The sequence below is a fragment of the Pseudophryne corroboree genome, chromosome 3, assembly GCF_028390025.1.
Source record: "Pseudophryne corroboree isolate aPseCor3 chromosome 3, aPseCor3.hap2, whole genome shotgun sequence".
NCBI classification, from domain to species: Eukaryota; Metazoa; Chordata; class Amphibia; order Anura; family Myobatrachidae; genus Pseudophryne; species Pseudophryne corroboree.
Genome location: NC_086446.1, coordinates 771,849,357 through 771,870,685, shown reverse-complemented (window position 1 = coordinate 771,870,685; position 21,329 = coordinate 771,849,357). Strand labels below are relative to the sequence as shown.

The following is a 21,329-nucleotide window of genomic DNA, read 5'->3' as shown; positions in this document are numbered from 1 at the left end:
AAACGTGTACCCTCGTGGTCTCACTTCACTCGCAACGCTTCGGGCAAGGTGCCTCGTCCGCCACCGCTGCGCTCGGCACAGGTTAATATTCCCAATCGTAATCCACGTGGATGGTAAAGTATGAAAACAAAACAAAACATGGAACAAAAAAAATAAAAAACCTTGTGTCAATCATTGTCATGTCGACCATTTGGAACGTCCATTTGTACCTGTTGGAGAACACAATTAGGAGAACACAAAATTGTCTTAGAGGCAAGTTGATTTTTAATCATAAAACAGATGTCATTAATCAAAAAATATTTTTGGTGTCCTTTGAACATAACCGATACACTGAACGCGCCATTGGCGCTGTACGCTGTAGCTCTGTCACTGCTGTACCTTCCTTGATACTGTACAAAGTAACAGATAAGTATTTTCGAGTAAGTCGAGAAACGCTTTTCATGAGAAAATTTGAGTTCTTATTTATTGCGTCTGCTTGTAAATTATATTTATGTTGCAATTTATTTGGCTAAAACAACGGCAATGATTCACGTTCTCAAATCACGATGCTTCCGACAAGGGGCGCAAGTGCTTATTGTAACATTTCTCCAAAAAAGAGGGAGATCTTTAAAGCCAGCAAAATAGAAAATAAAATGTAGAAAAATATATTTTTACAATACACCTAGAATAAATATTTTAATAATACAGTTGGCTGTTGAATTCCATACGCTCTCTTCACTCATTCGTTGGTGCGTGCTGACGAGGAACAAGGCGGGAGTTCTCCGTTATTGGGCAATGCCACACGTTTTATACAGTGATTTTATGGTAACCGCGGGGATCACGTCCTGGCGATGGTTCGTGCTGTAGTATTGTTCACAGGGTTTGTCTGAGACTATGGGGCCAATTTGGAGCCTAACGGATCTTTTCCAGATCTCACTTTGCGTGAAAGGGGCATTTCGGAGTGGGAACTGGGCGGTTAAAGCAAGGAACAGTTCTGTCTTGGGTCTGCTGCAATGATGACTGATACTGCTCTGGATGGTTAAACAGTGGGGAAGCCACACCGATCCTCGCATTATCCCTAAGGAACCTTACCTTAGCCCAAGGTAGTAAATCAGGCTTCAGCGGCATCATACAGCAACGTTGCAACTGCCCTAATGTGGGTTTGCAAGAGGAAAGTGCATTCTGGAGATCTGAAAAGTCATAAGAATACTGAATATTCCCAGCTGTCTTGCCCAGAGTCAGCTTGTAATAACCCAATAGACTCTCCAGAGAGTAATCCCATCGCTTGAGTCGTGCAGAGCTACCATATTTTCTTTTTATCTTCTGCACAAATGCTTCAGTAGGCCATCTGCTCTTCCAACCTGCTCCAAAATTCACCAACAACACTGAGACTCTGCTCGTCTAAGGAAAACGTGTTAGAATGTGTTCAGTAGAGGTAAGACAGGTGTCAGTCACCCCTGTTCTCCTCATTCCATTGGTCCCTCAGGCACTTTGACCCCAGTTAATTCCACACTATTACGCTTGCTACTGTGTTCCATCCCCTTCGTTCTCTGGAAGTCCTGAGCAATTTCTTCAAATGTCCGGCCCTTTGTCTCGGGGACTTTTAAGAAAGTGAAGATGAAGAACAATATCAGCAAACCCATGAAGATGAGGAAAACATACGGACCACAGCCAGCCTATAACAGAGAAACAAAGCATTATGGAGATGGAAATAAAAATAGAGAAAAAGTTACAATATGTGGATTCTGTAATACAGTATATCTACAGATTATGTTGCTGTCTTTAATGGAGGTCCCCTAAACTTGTAATTATTCACCATGAAGGCACCGACAGTCTGGACCAAAGATAAGAACTTGGCTTGCCACCATTTGACCTATATGATAATGTACTTACTTACACATCTTTTGGCGTTTATACTTTGCCATAAATTTGTATACTTTTTGCCCCATCCAGCCAAGTGCCTTCTTTACCACCCCCTCTCTACCAACACCAAGCCATACTGCATGTCCTACTCACCGCTGCGTAGGGAAATAACATCCCCACAAGGAAGTTTGCTGTCCAGTTTGAGCACCCAGACACTGCCATGGCTGCTGGCCGGGGACCTTGACTGAAGAGCTCCGCCACGATGAACCAGGGAATAGGCCCGGGGCCAATCTCAAACAGAGCCACAAATCCAAAAGTGGCAACAATGCTGACATAACTCCATCCAATTGCATGATCCTGTCGGGCACAACACAAAGTAACAACAGTGAAACACACAACTGACGTGTTTGAACTGATAACAAAACAATATGGTGACAATAAAAGAGCTACAGGACGTGGCATAAGTCTGCAATGGAACAAGCAGCAGGGGCAGAAATTAGGTGGCATTACAATGTGCAGTATAGAGGAGAGTGGATGTAGAAGTACTGAATCTAGATAAATAAAAGTTGGCAAGTGGAAGAAACAGGACATCAGCGCCCATGGAACAAATACAATAAGAGTTGTATGCGAAACATGAAAAAAAGAGAAAGTAGCAGGGATTAAAGTGATCCTGGAGAGGTGGAGGAACTCATTTACCCCCCCCCCCCCCCCTCCCCCTCGCATTAAGCGGAACCAGGACCAGTGCTAGTGTTTTCGGCACCACCCTTCAAACAATAAACTAGTGCACTACTTCCAATACTTTATAAAGGGACATTTACCCCCAATTCAAATTGCACCACGCAGGAGTACAATCTTATTCACATTACACCGCATGCAGTGCCCCTGATTCATATTACACCACATACTGTAGTGATGCCCCTTACTCAGGTTACATCACTAAGTAGTGCCCTTTATTCACATTGTACTACACAATGGTAACCTCTATACATGTTATGCCACACAGTAGTGCCCCTTATATGCAGTACCCACAGAAGTGCCCCTTACACATAATGACCACAGTAGTGCCAGTTATACACATAATGCCCACATAAGTGCTGCTTATACACAATTCCAACAGTAGTAGTGCCCCTTACACACAATGCCCACAATAGTAGTGTCACTTACACATAATGACCACAGTAGTGCCGCTTATACCCATAATGCCCACATACATAATTGTCCCTTATACACATCTCTGCCTCTGTCACTCTAGCAGCTCACTGCCTGTGTCCCTCGGGAAGCTCCATGCCCTGTGTCCCTCCAGCAGCTTCCCCACCTCTCTTGTCCCTCCAGCCCCCCCTCATCTTGTCTTCAAGATGCACAGAGCCTGCTCCTCTTCATGGCACCTCTTCACTTCAGTAGCGGTGACAGCATGACATCACATACGCCATGCCAGAAATGGAAGCCACTGGGCCCTGAGGAGGGGATGAATGCTGTTCAACAGACACAGCGTGTGTGAATACCAGGAGGGGTGGGCTGTAAATGGAGGAGGACCATAAAGCCACCAGGACCTGAGGAAGGGGGTAGTGACTGCAGCTCATCAGTAACACTGGCGCCGCCTGCATCATCTATTGGGGTTCACTACGATATGCCGGCGGTCGGTCTCCCGGCGACCAGCATACCGGCGCCGGGAGCCCGACCGCCGGCTTATCGACAGTGTGGTGAGCGCAAATGAGCCCCTTGCGGGCTCGCTGCGCTCGCCACGCTACGGGCACGGTGGCGCGCTACGCGCGCCACACTATTTTATTCTCCCTCCAGGGGGGTCGTGGACTCCCACGAGGGAGAATAAGTGTCGGTATGCCGGCTGTCGGGATCCCGGCGCCGGTATACTGTGCGCCGGGATCCCGTCAGTTGGCATACTGAAGACCACCCATCTACAGTATTGACGTAGGTGATAGGGCAGGTTTTTCTGTTGGAATTACTGTGCAGGGAAATGGAGGTGGTGGAACTAGTTCTCCCTACCATTACAGGTGGTGGAACTCAGTTCCACCTCGTCCCCCCCCTCCCACTTTAACCCCTGGAAAGTAGACTCTGAATTCAAAGTAGAGGGGCGTTATGAGGGGTAGTGATGAAGTTCAGCATTAGGAGTTGCATATGGGAAGGAGAAAGGCTTCTTTGTGTAGGAAGGAACCAGGGTGAGTTGCATATAGAAAGATGGTGGCATGCGTTGTGTATCTGGAGAAGACTGTGTAAGTTGAGCCTAGCCGGAAGATGGAACCAGTTGAATATGGAAAAAAGATGGACCAAGCTGTATATGAGAAGAGGATGGAACCAGTTGTATATGGAAAGTAGATGGAGCAAGTTGTATATAGGAAGGAGAAAGGGTGGCCTGCATATAGGGAGATGATGCAATGAGTTGTGACTAAGATGATGAAGTGGGTTGTGCATGGGAAGAAGATGGAGCAAGTTGTGTATAGGGAGGAGACTGGGTGAACTGTATATGGAAATGTGATGGAAGTACTGGTCCGTGGCCAGCAAAATTAATGATTTACATAAATATTCAGTTAGGAGATGATGGCTGAAGGGAAGAATTACAAAATGTACAATTCAGGAGCTAGTCCGTTAAGGAGACCGGCCTCATGGCATAAAGTAATAAGGGACCCTTCAGTCATAGGCCGCAGAACAACAATGGTTTCACAGTGTCAAGATGGCTTCTATGTGGATACAGCCAGGAGTTTGGTGAATAGCAGCTTCAGGAAACAGCAGAGCGATGCAGAGTAATATACGAGGCATAGGTAATGCTTGCAGAAGAGTGCAGGAAGATGGATACATTCTAACCATGTTCTCACCTTGAGTCTAAGGGCAATTGTCATTATGAGAGCAAACACCGCCATTCCACCGAGACCAGTGAGATGCAGCGTCCGGCGCCCAGCGCGTTCTACAATGAGAAGCTGTAATACACAAGATACTTATCAGAATGGCCGCTGTGGACAGATCACATTCTGTATGGCTCCTATACATGCCAACCTTATATGATTTCATATACATTACACACAGTTCATACTTCCATTATCATCATAAACCAAGACGCAGATCCTCTATGAACATTATGTAATCTGCATTAAACCTATGTACATTATATAACACTGATTAGCATTCAACATGTAACTGCTATGGGATCATTTACAGATGCTGAGCCCAGTGCGTGCAATATTGGTATTTTACCACATTACCTTTGTTTAACTCTTACAACATTCAGTTATCATACAATTCACATAAGTATACTTATTGAATATTTGCATTATATTGATTTCCATTGTGCACAATTGGGCACAGTACTTGGAACTTTGTATAATGCACCATTTCCAAATGGTATTGTACATTGGGGGACATTCTGAGTTGTTCGCTCGTTATTTTTTTCCGCTACGGAGCGATTAGTCGCAAACTGAGCATGCGCAATGTACGCAGTGCGCCTGCGCCAAGTAAATTTGCACAAAAGTTTGGTATTTTACTCACGGTCTAACTAAGTTTTTTCATCGTTCTGCTGATCGTAGTGTGATTGACAGGAAGTGGGTGTTTCTGGGCGGAAACTGGCCGTTTTATGGGAGTGTGCGGAAAAACGCAGGCGTGTCTGGAGAAACGGGGGAGTGGCTGGGCGAATGCTGGGCGTGTGTGTGACGTCAAACCAGGAACGAAACTAACTGAACTGATCGCAGTGTAGGAGTAAGTCTCGAGCTACTCAGAAACTGCTAAGAATTATTTATTCGCAATTCTGCTAATCTTTCGTTCGCTATTCTGCTATGCTAAGATACACTCCCAGAGGGCGGCGGCTTAGCGTGTGCAATGCTGCTAAAAGCAGCTAGCGAGCGAACAACTCGGAATCACCCCCATTGACTTAAGTAAGGGTTCAGAAAAAAGGGAGACATATGGGGAGATGGGAGGAATAGATGGAGATGGGAAGGGTTGGTGGAGATGGGAGAGGTACAGCAGAGGAATAGCCGGGGGGAGCGAGACGGGAGAAATAAAAGGAGATGGGAGGAATAGGGGGAAATGATAGAAGGAAATAGGGGAAGGTGGCAGAGAATGAAGCAAGAACTGGAAATGATGGGCGGAATAGGGGGATATGGAAGGAATAGAGGAGGCTGGAGATGGCAGGAATAGAGAGAAGGTTGAAAGACGGAATAGGGGGAGTTGGAAAATGCAGTTGGGAGGAGTTGGGGAAGATGAGAGAAGGATACGGCAGGACTGGTGAAGAAGTAGATGGGATCAGTAGGTGGGAGAGGGAGAAATCAGGAATGGGGGGGGGGGGCGGAGAGGGAGACGGCATGAATAAGGGAAGACGGGAGAGGGAGATGATCGGCGTAGGCGGGTGATGGGAGACAGAAATGGGAAGTTGGGAAAGAGAGAGGGAAAAAAACTGGAACAGCATCCTCAATAGCTAGAGGCCAGATGAATGAATGGTCCAAAAACACCGGTAAATAATATATATGTAGTTTCCAAACAACTTGTAGACTCTGTTTTCTGAGTGATTTGCTGAACTAATCATCTTAAGGGGGTATTCATTTAGTACAGTACCTTTTTATTCAGCTAGCTGAAAAAACAGAACTAATTCAACAGAGTGTATTTAATTGCGGGCATTCTCGCCCGTTTTTAAGTCACTTTTCACCCATACTTTATTTTTTATTTTTATGATGAATAGTCATTGGTGAAAATGGACCCAAATACGGGCGAAAGTGCCCATGAATAAGCCAAAGCACGTGGATCGGTGGCCAATTCGCCAATCCATGTGGTTTTCTCCCGTGACGTTTTTTTTGACCAGTTGAAAAAACAGCCCGGGCATTGAAAAGGTCGAGTGTAAATTCAACCTAAAAACAGGCGAAAAGTGCGGTTTTATTGACTGGTTTTCCTATAGAAGTGCATTACGGGTTACGGGTCTGTGTACTAAGCCTTGAAGAGAGATAAAGTAGATGGAAATAAAGTACCATCAACCAGTTCCTAAATGTCATTTTTCAAACCCAGCCTGTAACATGACCGTTAGGAGCTGATTGGCTGGTACTTTATCTCCGTCCACTTTAGCTCTCGAAGGCTTAGTACATAGGCCCCATAAATCTAAAAGCACTCATTTATAGATTATATAATTAATGACATGCCGTCCAGGCTGCAGTCATAGCCTACATGTAAGGCTGCACAGGAGAATAAATAGCTACATGAGCCCATCTATATACGTGTGCAGGCCTGTAGCCCCTTATACCTGTAGCTAAACAGCTATCTCTTACATGCACATTCCTGGAATATTCAGGCTCGGCCGCTACGTGTCTTCTCTGACTTTCCCCACATTACTGTTATTTACATGACTAGTGCCACTTTTTCTGAAAAGATGGAAAAGAACTGTTCAGCCAGAAGAAGATAATAGATGACTGTAGCAGGGAGGCGGAGGTAAGTTACTGGGGAGAATGCCTCTTATGCTGTAGAATTTCCATCCCTGTATTTGACATCTGCGGACGAGTGGGAAGTTGGAAATAAATGAGGTCTTCCTCGAAGAGAAGGGTGTGGATTAAAAGATCGACTGGGTCTAGAAAGGCAGTCGGTAGGTCAAAATGTCAACAGTTAAATTAAATGGTCGACAGGCTGAAAAGGTTGACGCATGTTTTTTTTGTGATATTTTAACTCTAAGCCCAGCACTAGTGCCTAAGCCTAACTCTCCCACTGGGGCTTAACCCTAACCCTCCCCTACCACAGCCTAGCCCTAACCCTCCACAAGTGCCTGACCTTAACCCTAACCATCCCTTTCCACAGCCTAGCCCTAACCCTCCACCAAGTGCCTGACCTTAACCCTAACCGTCCCTTTCCACAGCCTAGCCCTAACCCTCCCACTCCTGCCTAACCCTCCCACTCCTGCCTAACCCTAACCGTCCCCTTCCACAGCTTAGCCCTAACCATCCCACTCCTGCCTAACCCTCCCACTCCTGCCTAACCCTAACCGTCCCCTTCCACAGCCTAGCCCTAACCCTCCCACTCCTGCCTAACCCTAATTGTCCCTTTCCACAGCCTAGCCCTAACCCTCCCACTCCTGCCTAACCCTCCCACTCCTGCCTAACCGTCCCTTTCCACAGCCTAGCCCTAACCCTCCCACTCCTGCCTAACCCTCCCACTCCTGCCTAACCCTAACCGTCCCCTTCCACAGCCTAGCCCTAACCCTCCCACTCCTGCCTAATCCTTACCGTCCCCTTCCACAGCCTAGCCCTAACCCTCCCACTCCTGCCTAACCCTCCCACTCCCCCCTAACCGTCCCCTTCCACAGCCTAGCCCTAACCCTCCCACTCCTGCCTAACCCTCTCACTCCTGCCTAACCCTAACCATCCCTTTCCACAGCCTAGCCCTAACCCTCCCACTCCTGCCTAACCCTCCCACTCCTGCCTAACCCTCCCACTCCTGCCTAACCCTAACCGTCCCCTTCCACAGCCTAGCCCTATCCCTCCCACTCCTGCCTAACCCTAACCGTCCCTTTCCACAGCCTAGCCCTAACCCCCCCACTCCTGCCTAACCTTCCCACTCCTGCCTAACCCTAACCGTCCCCTTCCACAGCCTAGCCCTAACCCTCCCACTCCTGCCTAACCCTCCCACTCCTGCCTAACCCTAACCGTTCCTTTCCACGGCCTAGCCCTAACCCTCCCACTCCTGCCTAACCCTCCCACTCCTGCCTAACCCTAACCGTCCCCTTCCACAGCCTAGCCCTAACCCTCCCACTCCTGCCTAACCCTCCCACTCCTGCCTAACCCTAACCGTCCCCTTCCACAGCCTAGCCCTATCCCTCCCACTGGTGCCTAACCCTTACCGTCCCCTTCCACAGCCTAGCCCTATCCCTCCCACTGGTGCCTAACCCTAACCGCCCCCTTCCACAGCCTAGCCCTAACCCTCCACCAAGTGCCTGACCTTAACCCTAACCCTAAAAATCATGAAAAACAATGTGTTGACCTTTGATTGTGTCAAACATTTGACTGTCGACCATCTGATCCTGTCGACCTATTGGCTGTCTATGTGTTTACTGTCTATCTTCCATCCGGATACCATAGAGAATGCGGCCAATCACATACTGCCATTTCCCGAGCTGCATTATTAGTGACTTACGATGTAGAAATATGGCAAAGAACAGTGAGCAACAATTTAAGATTAGGAAATAAGTTTCCTTTTGGACATTGGGTTGTGAGTTTAAATGGATCACAAAATTAACCAATGCTTCACATTACTGCGATATACAGTAAACTTATTTATGCTGGCAGAATCAAGACAACTATTCTGTTTGGTATCTATATATATATCTATATCTATATATATATATATATATATATATATGTATATATATATATATATATATATATATAAAATTATTATTGGTGCAGCTGGTACCCTTAAAAATACACTGGTATACTTTATATTTAAAAAAAATATATATATTTTTAATTCTAGTCAGCTTTAATGTATATAAAGAAATATGTTTAATACAATGTAGCATAAGTTTAGTCCTTGGGTGAGATTATACACCACAACCTGTCACACAAAGTGTACTCACCGATACCACAGTAAACACGGTGTTCACTACTCCAGCACCAATGGTGGCGTAAACCGGCTGAGCGACTCCTGCACCCTCGAAGATGCTGGTGGAATAATAGAAGACCTGCAAGGAGATAAGATGTCAGTAAGAGACAGGGAAAACAAGGCGGAGATCAGGATGAGGAAACGGGAAAGAAGGGAGGCGGGGGAAGGATGAAGGGAATGGATGCAGGTGAGTAAGGGCAAGACAAGTGTAGCAGGGGGTAGATGTCTATATTGGAGAAGTATCCTATGTCTGTAGCTCCATATAGATAGATATGAGACTGATAGATAGATAGATATGAGTCAGTAAGTTTGATAGAGATAGAAGGCAAGGCAGAAGTTCTCACCGCGTTGATGCCAGACAACTGCTGTGACAGCTGCAGAACTATCGCAATGATTATCGGCTGCCGATACTGCCTGGACCGGAATAATTCTATAAAGGACACAGGTTTCTCCTGGGCCATCCGGTGACCTTCTTCTTTCATCTCTTCAATGTCACTGGCTACATCGTGGGTGCCGCGTAATCTCTGTAGGACTAGTATCATATAGAGTCAGCATGCGGCTTCTCTTTCCATAGGGGCTGGAGCACTTAGCTTCTGTGCAGTTGCTGCGCTCCTCCCTGACCTTTGCTCCTCTCCCTGACCTTTGCTCCTCCTTCACCATGTTCTTAATAAATGGTCCCCATTCTCATATCTGTCTTACATCAAAGACCCTTAAATTGCCCCCTCTACAGCCCTTACATGTATTGATGATAAGATAAACAGATAGTTATTAAGATAATTATTCATGTTGAAAGTATCAATTGCTCCTATAATTTGAACAAACAAGCAGGTCGTTACCCTTTAATATCAACTATTTAACAAAACTCTGAAGGGGAGGTGTACCAAGTCTTGGAGAGAGATAAAGTGGAAAAGTTACCCATTTATCTACAACAGTCTTTGAAATGACAGTTAGAAGTGGTTAGTTGCTATTGGCAACGTCTCCACTTTATCACTCTTCATGGCTTGATACACCTCCCCAATACAAAGCATATCCATTATAATGGCCAGCAATACGCCATCCGTACTCACTGGTCTCGGCTTTCTCGTACTCTTTCTTGACAATCAGCAGATAACGCGGGCTCTCCGGACAAAACGGCAGCAGGGCACACTGGATGACCGACAAGATAACTGTGATTCCAAGTAAGAGAGGCCAGAGTACCGCGGAACCCAGAATAAATTCCAGGCCGAAAATCTAGTGGACAAAAATGAGCAAAGAATCAAAGGTCGTGTAATTTGGAAAAAGTATGTTCAGGCTGGCAAAGTAGCATCTATCCATGAACCTCAGTAAAACCACATTGACCATGCATAAATGTGGACAAGTTTGCCTGATGGAAATTGATGGTCTAGGATGGTATTTCCTATCCAGTGTCTCCTTGAATTATATGTTCCAGCAAAGTTGTCTAAGCCAGAGGTTCTCAGACACAGTCCTCAAGGTACCCTTAACGGTCCAGGTTTTAAGTTTATCCATGCTTGGCTACAAGTGTTTTAATTAGCACCTCAGTCAATTTGATTTAACTATCTGTGCTGAGCCATTGATATACCTAAAACCTGGACCGTTGGGGTGCCTTGAAGACCACGTTTGAGAACCTCTCGTCTAAGCACTGGGCGCTAGTGTTTGAGTTGCCCTTTATTTAGGTATAATTTCTAAGTGAATTAAAGTTTCTTCTTTGAAGATCGTTCGCAATCAAGCTGTTATTGTATCACCACCGTCTTCTTTTCCAACTGAACTCCCTCGTTGTTGCCTCTACAACGTTTGGAGCATGGACTGCAGTGGATAATTGCCGTAGTTCCAGCTCATGGTGTCAAGAGAATAGTTCATACTTGTTCTGCGCAGATAGGTCTGCATTGCCTCACAATCTAACCATAAAATGCTTGCCCCTCAGAAAACTGGCATCCCGAAGTCTCAGGAGCACTCCATGGGGTATATTTACTAATATTCGTGTTTTAGGCGTTTTTAAGGGTGTTTGAACTCGAATGGTATCGGGTGCATTTTACTGCAACTTTTTGAATCCTGATACGGTCATTTACTAAGCTGCCGAGTTGCAACATTCGTCTTTTCCGATGTCGATGTGATTCGTAATGTCAGGCAGTGTTTTACGGGAGTGATGAGTAAAACACTGCCTGACAAAACACAAGGAATCCCGGCCGGATCTGTGAGATCCGTGCAGGGCTTCATTGTGCACCTTTAAAAAGAAAATGAAAGTATTAAAAATCAAGAAAAAAATTGCGTGGGGTCCCCCCTCCTAAGCACAGCCAGCCTCGGGCTCTTTGCTCCTGAGACTTCTAATCCACGTACACATGGGACCCCATTTCCCGACTGCTGAGACCCCCCGTGACTCCTGTCACAGAGGGTCCCTTCAGCCAATCAGGGAGCGCCACGTGGGAACTTTGCGGTCAGCGGTGAGGTTACTTGCGGTCAACCGCTGACCGCAAAGTTCCCACCATTGGATACAATGTAGCGCCTATGTGCTACATTGTATCTCTGCCGTGCGCAGCCTGAGTGACAGCTCAGGAGCGCACAGCCAATCAGGAGAGTGCCACGACGTGGCGCTCCCTGATTGGCTGAAGGGACCCTCTGTGACAGGAGTCACGGGGGGTCTCGGCAGTCGGGAAAAGGGGTCCCATGTGTAAACATGGGACCCCTTTCAGTTCGTGGTTCGGGTTTTTCGGTTTGTTTTTTTGCCAAGTACGTGGATTAGAAGCTCAGAAGAGGACAGATCTACACTGGATTTTTGTGAGTATAATTTTATTTTCAGGTACCCCATGGATTCTACTTGGAGAAGTGGACCGACCCTCGTGTGAACATAGGTAAGTATGTGTGAATGTAGGTGTGCATGTATGTAATAAAGTTTTACTTTCAAGGTGTGTGAGTTCTGTTTTTATTTGGGTATTTATTTTGTAGTAGTACTACAGGTACCAGCGGGCCCGTTTTTCCACCGCATGCTGGTACTTGTGGTACTCCAAGTACCAGCTTGCGGGGGAGGCTTGCTGGGACTTGTAGTACTGCTACAAAAAACAATATTCTTCTTTTTACACATGGCTATCAGCCCCTCATCCGCAGCCCTTGGATGGGGGGGACAGCCTCAGGCTTCACCCCTGGCCCTTGGGTGGCTGGAGGGGGGACACCTTGATTTAAGGGGTCCCCACTCCTCCAGGGTACCCCGCCAGGGGTGACTAGTTAGTGATTTAATGCCAGGGCCGCAGGGACCTATATAAAAGTGTCCCCCGGCTGTGGCATTATCTCTCTGACTAGTGGAGCCCGGTGCTGGTGTTAAAAATACGGGGGACCCCTACGCTTTTTCCCCCCGTATTTTTGGCACCAGGACCAGGCGCAGAGCCCGGTGCTGGTTGTTAAAATATGGGGGAACCCCTGTCAATTTTCCCCCCATATTTTTGCAACCAGGACCGGCTCAAAGAGCCCGAGGCTGGTTATGCTTAGGAGGGGGGACCCCACGCAATTTTTTTTAAAAGTTTTTACACTAAACAGACCCTTTCCCATAGATAACCATGCACAGATCTCACTGATCCGTGCACGATCATCCAAACTCGCCAGGAAAAAGCAGGTCAATTTTTTGCTGCTTTTTTTAACGAATCGCAAAAAAAAACACCCGCACTTGAGCACTCAGAGACTAACACCCAAATACGAATTAATAGTGAATACCCGTGTTGTATGAAATAACAGCCGCATTTGACCGATGCTCTATTCATCGTATTTCTGAACTTAGCCTTGAAAACCATTACGAATAGCCCAAACACTGCCGAGATTTGAGTTTAGTGAATTCCCGTGTTGGGACTTAGAAAAAAACCCACAAATCGGTCAAACTCGGATTATTAGTTAATATAGGCCCATGAAATGGCACCTTTACCAACAGGTGTAAGATCCAACCAGTTGTTGTGCAAGCGTACACCTAACACACTGCCAACGTGCCCATTGCATAACCTGCTGTGTGCAGGCGCAATTGTTTTCTTTTGCTATCGTGCTGGCAGGCAATTATTGGTAGGTGCAATTATATATTATCAATATCACAAACGGCATTATAGATTCAAGTGCAATTGTCATGTAATAAAATGTCAGCCCATTACCACACTAGACAGTACCCACCTGCGCTATCAATATTCCAACCACAATGGCGAGCTGGTGCAGTGTTCCCAGGGCTCCACGGTACACAGTGGGCGACAGCTCCCCGATATACATAGGCACTAGACCGGTACAGAATCCGGAGAATATCCCAATGATGAATCTTCCAATAATGATCATCTCCATGGACCGAGCTAATTTAGAGAGAGCCATGAGCGCTCCCCCCACTAAGGCAAACACATTGACCAGCAACATTGCGTTCCTCCTAGTATAGGGCACATGAGAACAGTCGTCACAATGTTTGTCAGTACTTACATACTGTAAATGAAAATAATACATCCAGACTGTATCTTTACTTGGATGAAGTGAGATATAGAACTTACAGTGTATGAGGTACTGAAAGGGGTCATTTTATAATAAGAAATGATAGTAAGAAATTACCATTGAGAATGTCACTCACTCCATCTGTAAGTACCAGTCCCATTACGACCTTAGTACTTTATTAAAGTCACTAGTTCCTACAGTACATACAGTAAGTATCATAGACTTATTAAATCAGTGCAGAATATAGCGCTATGTAAGCAGGGGAGGGCCTTGGAATGCAGTGGCCACTCCCACCCTGTGACCTCTTCCGTGGTCACACCCCCCAGGACCAGGGTGTGGCTGATGTCTCAATGTTCTAAAGAGATTTGCATCTAATAAACATATGATAAGGGTGCCACAACCTAAGAGGAGCACACTGAGCCGAACTGGCCATCTAAACTTTCATACGAGATCTGCAAAGTATTCACATTTTACAGAGACATAAAATTAAAGTGCACTGCAAAACTGAAATATATAAAGTGCAAAATGAAACAAATAGAGGTTCATTTACTAAGTTAATCACAAGCGTGCCTGCGTCATTGTAGGGAACGTGATTCGGTGTTCCCATGTCTTTTAGAGCACAACATTTGGAGGTGATTTGCATATGACTGGGATTGTTGTTTGACAGTGGCCCAGCCTGGAATATTATATGTTCAGTATAATGGAGGATTGTAAGAATGGATAACGTGAACTGCATAAATGTCAGGTTCCACCTCAGTGAAGAGAGACTGAGTAGCAGACGTGACTCTATTGTAATCACATCATTTCGGCTACGTCCCCTATTCATTTATGCACGATTCATGGCATTTTGCTGATAAGTGACGGGGCGTAATGAATGATGCAAATAGCCCATCCCCATCACCGCCCACCTGAGTATATACTATGGGCTTCTCCCTAAGAGAAAAGCACAAGAGTAGGTAAGTCATACATGCCGACATTCTGGCTGTTCTCTCCGGGAGAGAGCAGCCAGGTCGGCTTAGCAGGGGTGCAGGGGAGGGCTGTGAAGAGGGGGGGGTATGTGGAGGGGAGGTGGGGGCGGGGTTACAGTGGCACCTACTTTAAGCCACACACCCCACCCCCAGCTCTGTAATGCCACGTTCACTGGCATTATCTTGCAGTGGGCGCGGCTATAATGACTCGATTCAGCAAGAATCGCGTAATCGACTGCCCGGACCGCCCACTTTACACACTAAGTGGGCGGACAGGCAGGAGCAACCTCAAGAATCGGGAGACTTGCCTGCTCTTCTGGGGGGCCGGGAGGGTCACCCGATTTTCGGGAGCCTCCCGGTCATTCTGGAAGAGTAGGCAAGTATGAGGTAAGTATGGTCTAGAGATAACCACTCATCATCAGCCAATCGCACACTGTCCTTCAGGTCATTACCCAGCGAGTTTGGACACCACCTCACCTGCCAAAGCGGTTTGCAAAGTATCCCACGGAGAGGGAGCCGAACATTCCGCCCACAGAGAATATGGCCACAGAGAGGGACCATAGTGAGGTTTGTAGGCTCTCAGGGATTGGTTTGTCGTAGCGATGGATATATGTTTCATTATAGAAATTTTTGATGATCTGTGGAAACCAAAGTACACGTCTAGTTATAAATGAAGTTAACATGTCAGAGCATTAATAGGCTAATTCTGAGACCCCTGCATTGATATTGGACCCGTATTCTGCTGCAGCCATTTGCCATCACCATCAGCTTGACCAAAACTGGGAGGAGAGAGATCGCGCATTAGTGCCTGCATGCGGCACGGAGAGGTGTGGACTCACAGAGCCTAGAAGTCGGGCAACATCGTTTACAGCAGGCGCCAGCTCAGGTGCCGCTTCCCGCAGCCAGAGACCACCTCGTCTTCGATTGGAACTCCCCCGTGCTGACACCGTTGGCGGAAACCACACGTAAGGCTCCAGTGTGGAGCAGTCTACACTCACCTTAGCATTCATTACTAGGTGCCAACATAATAAGGAATTGTGATACAACGTGACTTTATATGGATACTTATTTTGCTACACGGGTTCCATCAGCAGCTGCTATTGATTTTATCAATTGATTTGAACTTATGGACTGAGCTATATCTACATATACTATTATATATTTCTGTGCACAGAATTCGCTTAGATCCACCTCCTTATATTATACATTTTTAGCATTGCATAATATTTTTTATATTAAGACCGGTCTTGTTTTTCATTTGAGAAGTAATTCTTTCTTCTATATAAATAAATTTTATAAATATAAAAATATAAAGTTGGATTTATTGCATTTCTCAGCCATATCATATCTATATCACAGCGCAAGAGGGTATTTGTTAAAGTTCTTTTGATTCTGAGATCGGAGCAAAGCTAAAACAAAAAAGCAAGTCACTGGACCAAACCATACTACACTGCAAGGGGGGAACTTACATTTATTTTAATTTGCATGCTTTTTGCATATAGCCCACAAATGCTGGGCACAGTGGTGTATCTAGAATGGGTGCAGTGTGTGTGCAGTGCACATGGGCCCATGGGGTCCAGAGGGGGCCAGCACTTATTTTTTCAATACCTCTCTGGAGTCCCCCGCCAGCGGCAGCATCTCTCCACAAATCTCTAAGTAAATGGCTTGGCGGCCATTGTTCTCACTGGGAAAAAAGGTTGTTGCACCATTTCCCTGGAGATTTGCTCATGCGCAATAGAGCCTGCGCCCCTCTACTGGGTAGACTCTATTGCGCTGCCGGGCACCGGCTACAGAGGAGCGGGCTCAGACGGAGGAGGATGGACACGGGCCTCCTCTGTTAATACGCCCCTGGCTGGGCAGCTTTACTTTTACATTGCAATTTAGATTTCAGTTTGATTCAGACCTGATCGTAGATGCGCTAAAAATAGCACATCTACGATCAGTTTCCCTGACATGCGGAGGGACGCCCAGCACAGGGCTAGTCCGCCCCGCATGTCAGGCCCTATCCCTCCACACACGTGCGAAAGCATAACACTGCGGCGATGCTTTTGCACCCGCCAAGTAGCTCTCTAGACACGTTCTGGGTCGCAGGCGGCTACGGCTGCCCTTCCTGCAACGGTCCGAACACGCCGGCATTTTCCCAACCACCCTACCAAAGGTGTTCTAACGCCGTTGGCATGCCCCCTCCCACCCCGCCACCGCCTCTGCTTGTCTATCAGGCAAAGGCGACCGCGCCTCACTGGGTGCGCACGCGCAGTGCGGCCACTGCGCATGCTCACACCACTATGGGCTTCAGGCAGCGATCAGGTCTGAATTAGGCCGGTTATGGTCCATTGGTGTGGAGTTTGTATGTGCTCTATGTGCTTGCACGTTTCCTTTGGGTGCTCCGTTTTTGTCCCACACTCCAAAAACATACTGGTAGGTTAACTGGCTTCTGAGACTGGGGCAGGGATAAATAAATACTGACGCTTCGGTGTCTGCAGATTTTAGAGCCTCTGCATATTGAAACAGGGCAGATAAAATGAGTTTAGATACGTAATATGAAGCTACAATCCACGGCCACATATTGCCAGGTTAAAAACAATGGAATTATACACAATTATAACCACTGCCAGTGGCTTCTCCTGGTTCTCACTGCAACCTTTATACATGCTGGTGGTGGACCAACTATGGGCCTAATTCAGACCTGATCGCTGCCTGAAGCCCATAGTGGTGTGAGCATGCGCAGTGGCCGCACTGCGCGTGCGCACCCAGTGAGGCGCGGTCGCCTTTGCCTGTGCTGTGATGCATTCAGACTCTGCGCTACCTGCTTATCAAGTTCTGCAAAGTAGGGAAGCTCCGAGTTGGAAAGGCGCTCTCCCGGCTCTGTGACCTTGCCGATGCTCACTGTCACACTCAGAAAGCTGCAGAGAGGACCCGCGGCCATTAGTACCCCCCCTCCACCACAGTTTAGCATCCCCCTGCCCAGGTCCGGCGCTACACAGCGCCTGTCGCACACAAGCAGCAACAACGCCAGCAGCGTGGACCCGCGGGCATTAGTACCTCTCCGCGCCCCTCCAGAGCTTACACCCGTGGCCGAGGGCAAGCAGCGTGTCCAGCCCTGGTTCTGCCACTGAAGAGTTACGGGTCACCACCAACTCCAGCACCAAGCGGCACTACTACACCTTCATATCCCGGCTCTCGAAAGCCTTGACACCCACCAGGACCTGCTGGAGCATGTCTGCCCCTTCACCCAGCCCATGGCATCAACCCGATGCATGTCAACTGTCTGCCCCACTGAACACCCAAAAGAGGAAGTTTTCCAAAATCGACAGCCTATTCGGCTCCCTAGAGGGGTGGTATTCACGAGACCGGCGGTCGGGAGGCCGACGGTCACATGACCTCCACCAACAACCCACCCCTCATTATCCCGACGGTCGGCATGCCGACCAAAAGGGGCTTTTTCCACTCGTGGATGTCAACGACACCCATAGAGTGGGAATAGAACCCATGGTGCTACAGGTCGCCACCGAACCCACATCGCGGCGAGCGCAGTGAGCCCGCAAGGGGCTTGCTGAAATCGCCCCTCCCTGCCGGGACCCCGGCATCGGTATGCTGCCAGGATCCCGGTGTCGGTATGCTGACCGCCGGTCTCCTGACCACTGGTCATCCATGGGTTCTTCAAAAAGACTTTTTGTCTTGAAGACAATGCACAAGTTAGAAAATTATATGATATAATTTAAATTAACCAACCAATTAGACTAATAAAAATCAAATAGCAGTTAATTATCATGGGTTGGAGGTGCGCCACTAAGCATTGATAGCAATGCGTTTATTTAGCGGTAAACAGTTTGAGCCTCTAGTGGGCCCAATACTGAAGAGTGCTTAGTGTGTGGCGCACTCTTTTGTAGATATGATTGAAAATCATATCTACAAAAGAGTGCGCCACACGCTAAGCACTCTTCAGTATTGGGCCCACTAGAGGCTCAAACTGTTTACCTCTAAAGAAACGCACCGGTCAGCCATACCACACTCCCTAAAGTATATTAAACAGCATAGCCAGTGAGCAGTAGCGGATCTTGCTATGGGCACGCAGGATTTTTGCCCAGGGTGCCGCCTTCCGGAGGCAAGGTCCACTACTGTTGGTGCCCCCGGTGCTGTGCGGTGCGCAATGACTTTGTGGGAGCGGCACATAGACACTAGAGGTCATGATTGACCTCTAGTGTCTATGCGGTGCTATGGGAGAGACGTCATGACGTCTCTCCCATAGATCAGAGGAGTGGCGCCGGCGGCCAGACACGGAGGGCAGCAGCGGTCAGAAATCAGGAGCAGTACTGGTGAGTATTTTTATTTCTCTGACGTCCTAGTGGATGCTGGGACTCCGTCAGGACCATGGGGAATAGCGGCTCCGCAGGAGACAGGGCACAAAATTTAAAAGTTTGACCACTAGGTGGTGTGTACTGGCTCCTCCCCCTATGACCCTCCTCCAAGCCTCAGTTAGGTTTTTGTGCCCGTCCGAGCAGGGTGCAATCTAGGTGGCTCTCATAAAGAGCTGCTTAGAGTAAAAGTTTTGATAGGTTTCTTATTTTCAGTGAGTCCTGCTGGCAACAGGCTCACTGCAACGAGGGACCTAGGGGAGAAGAAGTGAACTCACCTGCGTGCAGGATGGATTTGCTTCTTAGGCTACTGGACACTAGCTCCAGAGGGACGATCACAGGTACAGCCTGGATGGGTCACCGGAGCCGCGCCGCCGACCCCCTTGCAGATGCCGAAGTAAGAAGAGGTCCAGAAACCGGCGGCTGAAGGCTTTTTAGTCTTCATGAGGTAGCGCACAGCACTGCAGCTGTGCGCCATTGCGCTCAGGCACACTTCACACCAGCGGTCACGGAGGGTGCAGGGCGCTGGGGGGGGCGCCCTGGGCAGCAATGAGATTACCTTTCTGGCTAAAAAGAATACATCACATATAGTCCCTGAGGCTATATGGATGTATTTCACCCCTGCCAGGTCTCAGAAAAAATGGGAGAAGAGCCCGCCGGAATAGGGGGCGGGGCCTATCTCCTCAGCACACAGCGCCATTTTCCTACACAGCTCCGCTGCTAGGAAGGCTCCCAGGCTCTCCCCTGCACTGCACTACAGAAACAGGGTAAAAAACAGAGAGGGGGGGCATTTTTTGGCGATATTATATATATTTAAGCAGCTATAAGGAAACAACACTTATATAAGGTTGTTCCTATATAATTATAGCGCTTTGGTGTGTGCTGGCAAACTCTCCCTCTGTCTCCCCAAAGGGCTAGTGGGGTCCTGTCTTCTATCAGAGCATTCCCTGTGTGTCTGCTGTGTGTCGGTACGTGTGTGTCGACATGTATGAGGACGATGTTGGTGTGGAGGCGGAGCAATTGCCGGTAATGGTGATGTCACCCCCTAGGGAGTCGACACCAGAATGGATGGCTTTGTTTATGGAATTACGTGATAATGTCAGCACGCTGCAAAAGTCGGTTGACGACATGAGACGGCCGACAAACCAATTAGCACCTGTACAGGCTTCTCAAACACCGTCAGGGGCTGTAAAACGCCCTTTGCCTCAGTCGGTCGACACAGACCCAGACACGGACACCGAATCTAGTGTCGACGGTGAAGAAACGAACGTATTTTCCAGTAGGGCCACACTTTATATGATCACGGCAATGAAGGAGGCTTTGCATATCTCTGATACTGCAAGTACCACAAAAAGGGGTATTATGTGGGGTCTGAAAAAACTACCTGTAGTTTTTCCTGAATCAGAGGAATTGAATGACGTGTGTGATGAAGCGTGGGTTACCCCTGATAAAAAACTGCTAATTTCAAAGAAGTTATTGGCATTATACCCTTTCCCGCCAGAGGTTAGGGCGCGCTGGGAAACACCCCCTAGGGTGGACAAGGCGCTCACACGTTTATCCAAACAAGTGGCGTTACCGTCTCCTGATACGGCCGCCCTCAAGGATCCAGCTGATAGGAGGCTGGAAAATACTCTAAAAAGTATATACACACATACTGGTGTTATACTGCGACCAGCAATCGCCTCAGCCTGGATGTGCAGTGCTGGGGTGGCTTGGTCGGAGTCCCTGACTGAAAATATTGATACCCTGGATAGGGACAGTATTTTATTGACTATAGAGCAATTAAAGGATGCATTCCTTTATATGCGAGATGCACAGAGAGATATCTGCACTCTGGCATCAAGAGTAAGTGCGATGTCCATATCTGCCAGAAGAAGTCTATGGACACGACAGTGGTCAGGCGATGCGGATTCCAAACGGCATATGGAAGTATTACCGTATAAAGGGGAGGAATTATTTGGGGTCGGTCTATCGGATTTGGTAGCCACGGCAACAGCCGGAAAATCCACCTTTCTCTAACGTCCTAGTGGATGCTGGGGACTCCGTCAGGACCATGGGGAATAGCGGGCTCCGCAGGAGACAGGGCACATCTAAAAAAGCTTTTAGGTCACATGGTGTGTACTGGCTCCTCCCCCTATGACCCTCCTCC

The 21,329-nt window shown here is 47.6% G+C and overlaps 1 protein-coding gene across 1 annotated transcript in view; it reads right to left on the bottom strand.

Annotated features, from left to right (window-relative positions):
• Window positions 1–241: 241 nt before the first annotated feature.
• LOC135056854 (solute carrier family 2, facilitated glucose transporter member 3-like) overlaps window positions 242–21,329 on the bottom strand; it is a 47,524-nt gene continuing 26,436 nt past the window's right edge. Inside the window, exons 3-10 of the mRNA XM_063962525.1 lie at window positions 15,303–15,463; window positions 13,558–13,798; window positions 10,485–10,647; window positions 9,762–9,949; window positions 9,392–9,496; window positions 4,671–4,772; window positions 1,996–2,199; window positions 242–1,655 (exon numbers count right to left, since the gene is read on the bottom strand). Coding sequence (XP_063818595.1) covers window positions 1,446–1,655; window positions 1,996–2,199; window positions 4,671–4,772; window positions 9,392–9,496; window positions 9,762–9,949; window positions 10,485–10,647; window positions 13,558–13,798; window positions 15,303–15,463 — 1,374 coding nt within the window. The 3' untranslated portion in view covers window positions 242–1,445. The remainder of the gene's footprint in view (window positions 1,656–1,995; window positions 2,200–4,670; window positions 4,773–9,391; window positions 9,497–9,761; window positions 9,950–10,484; window positions 10,648–13,557; window positions 13,799–15,302; window positions 15,464–21,329) is intronic.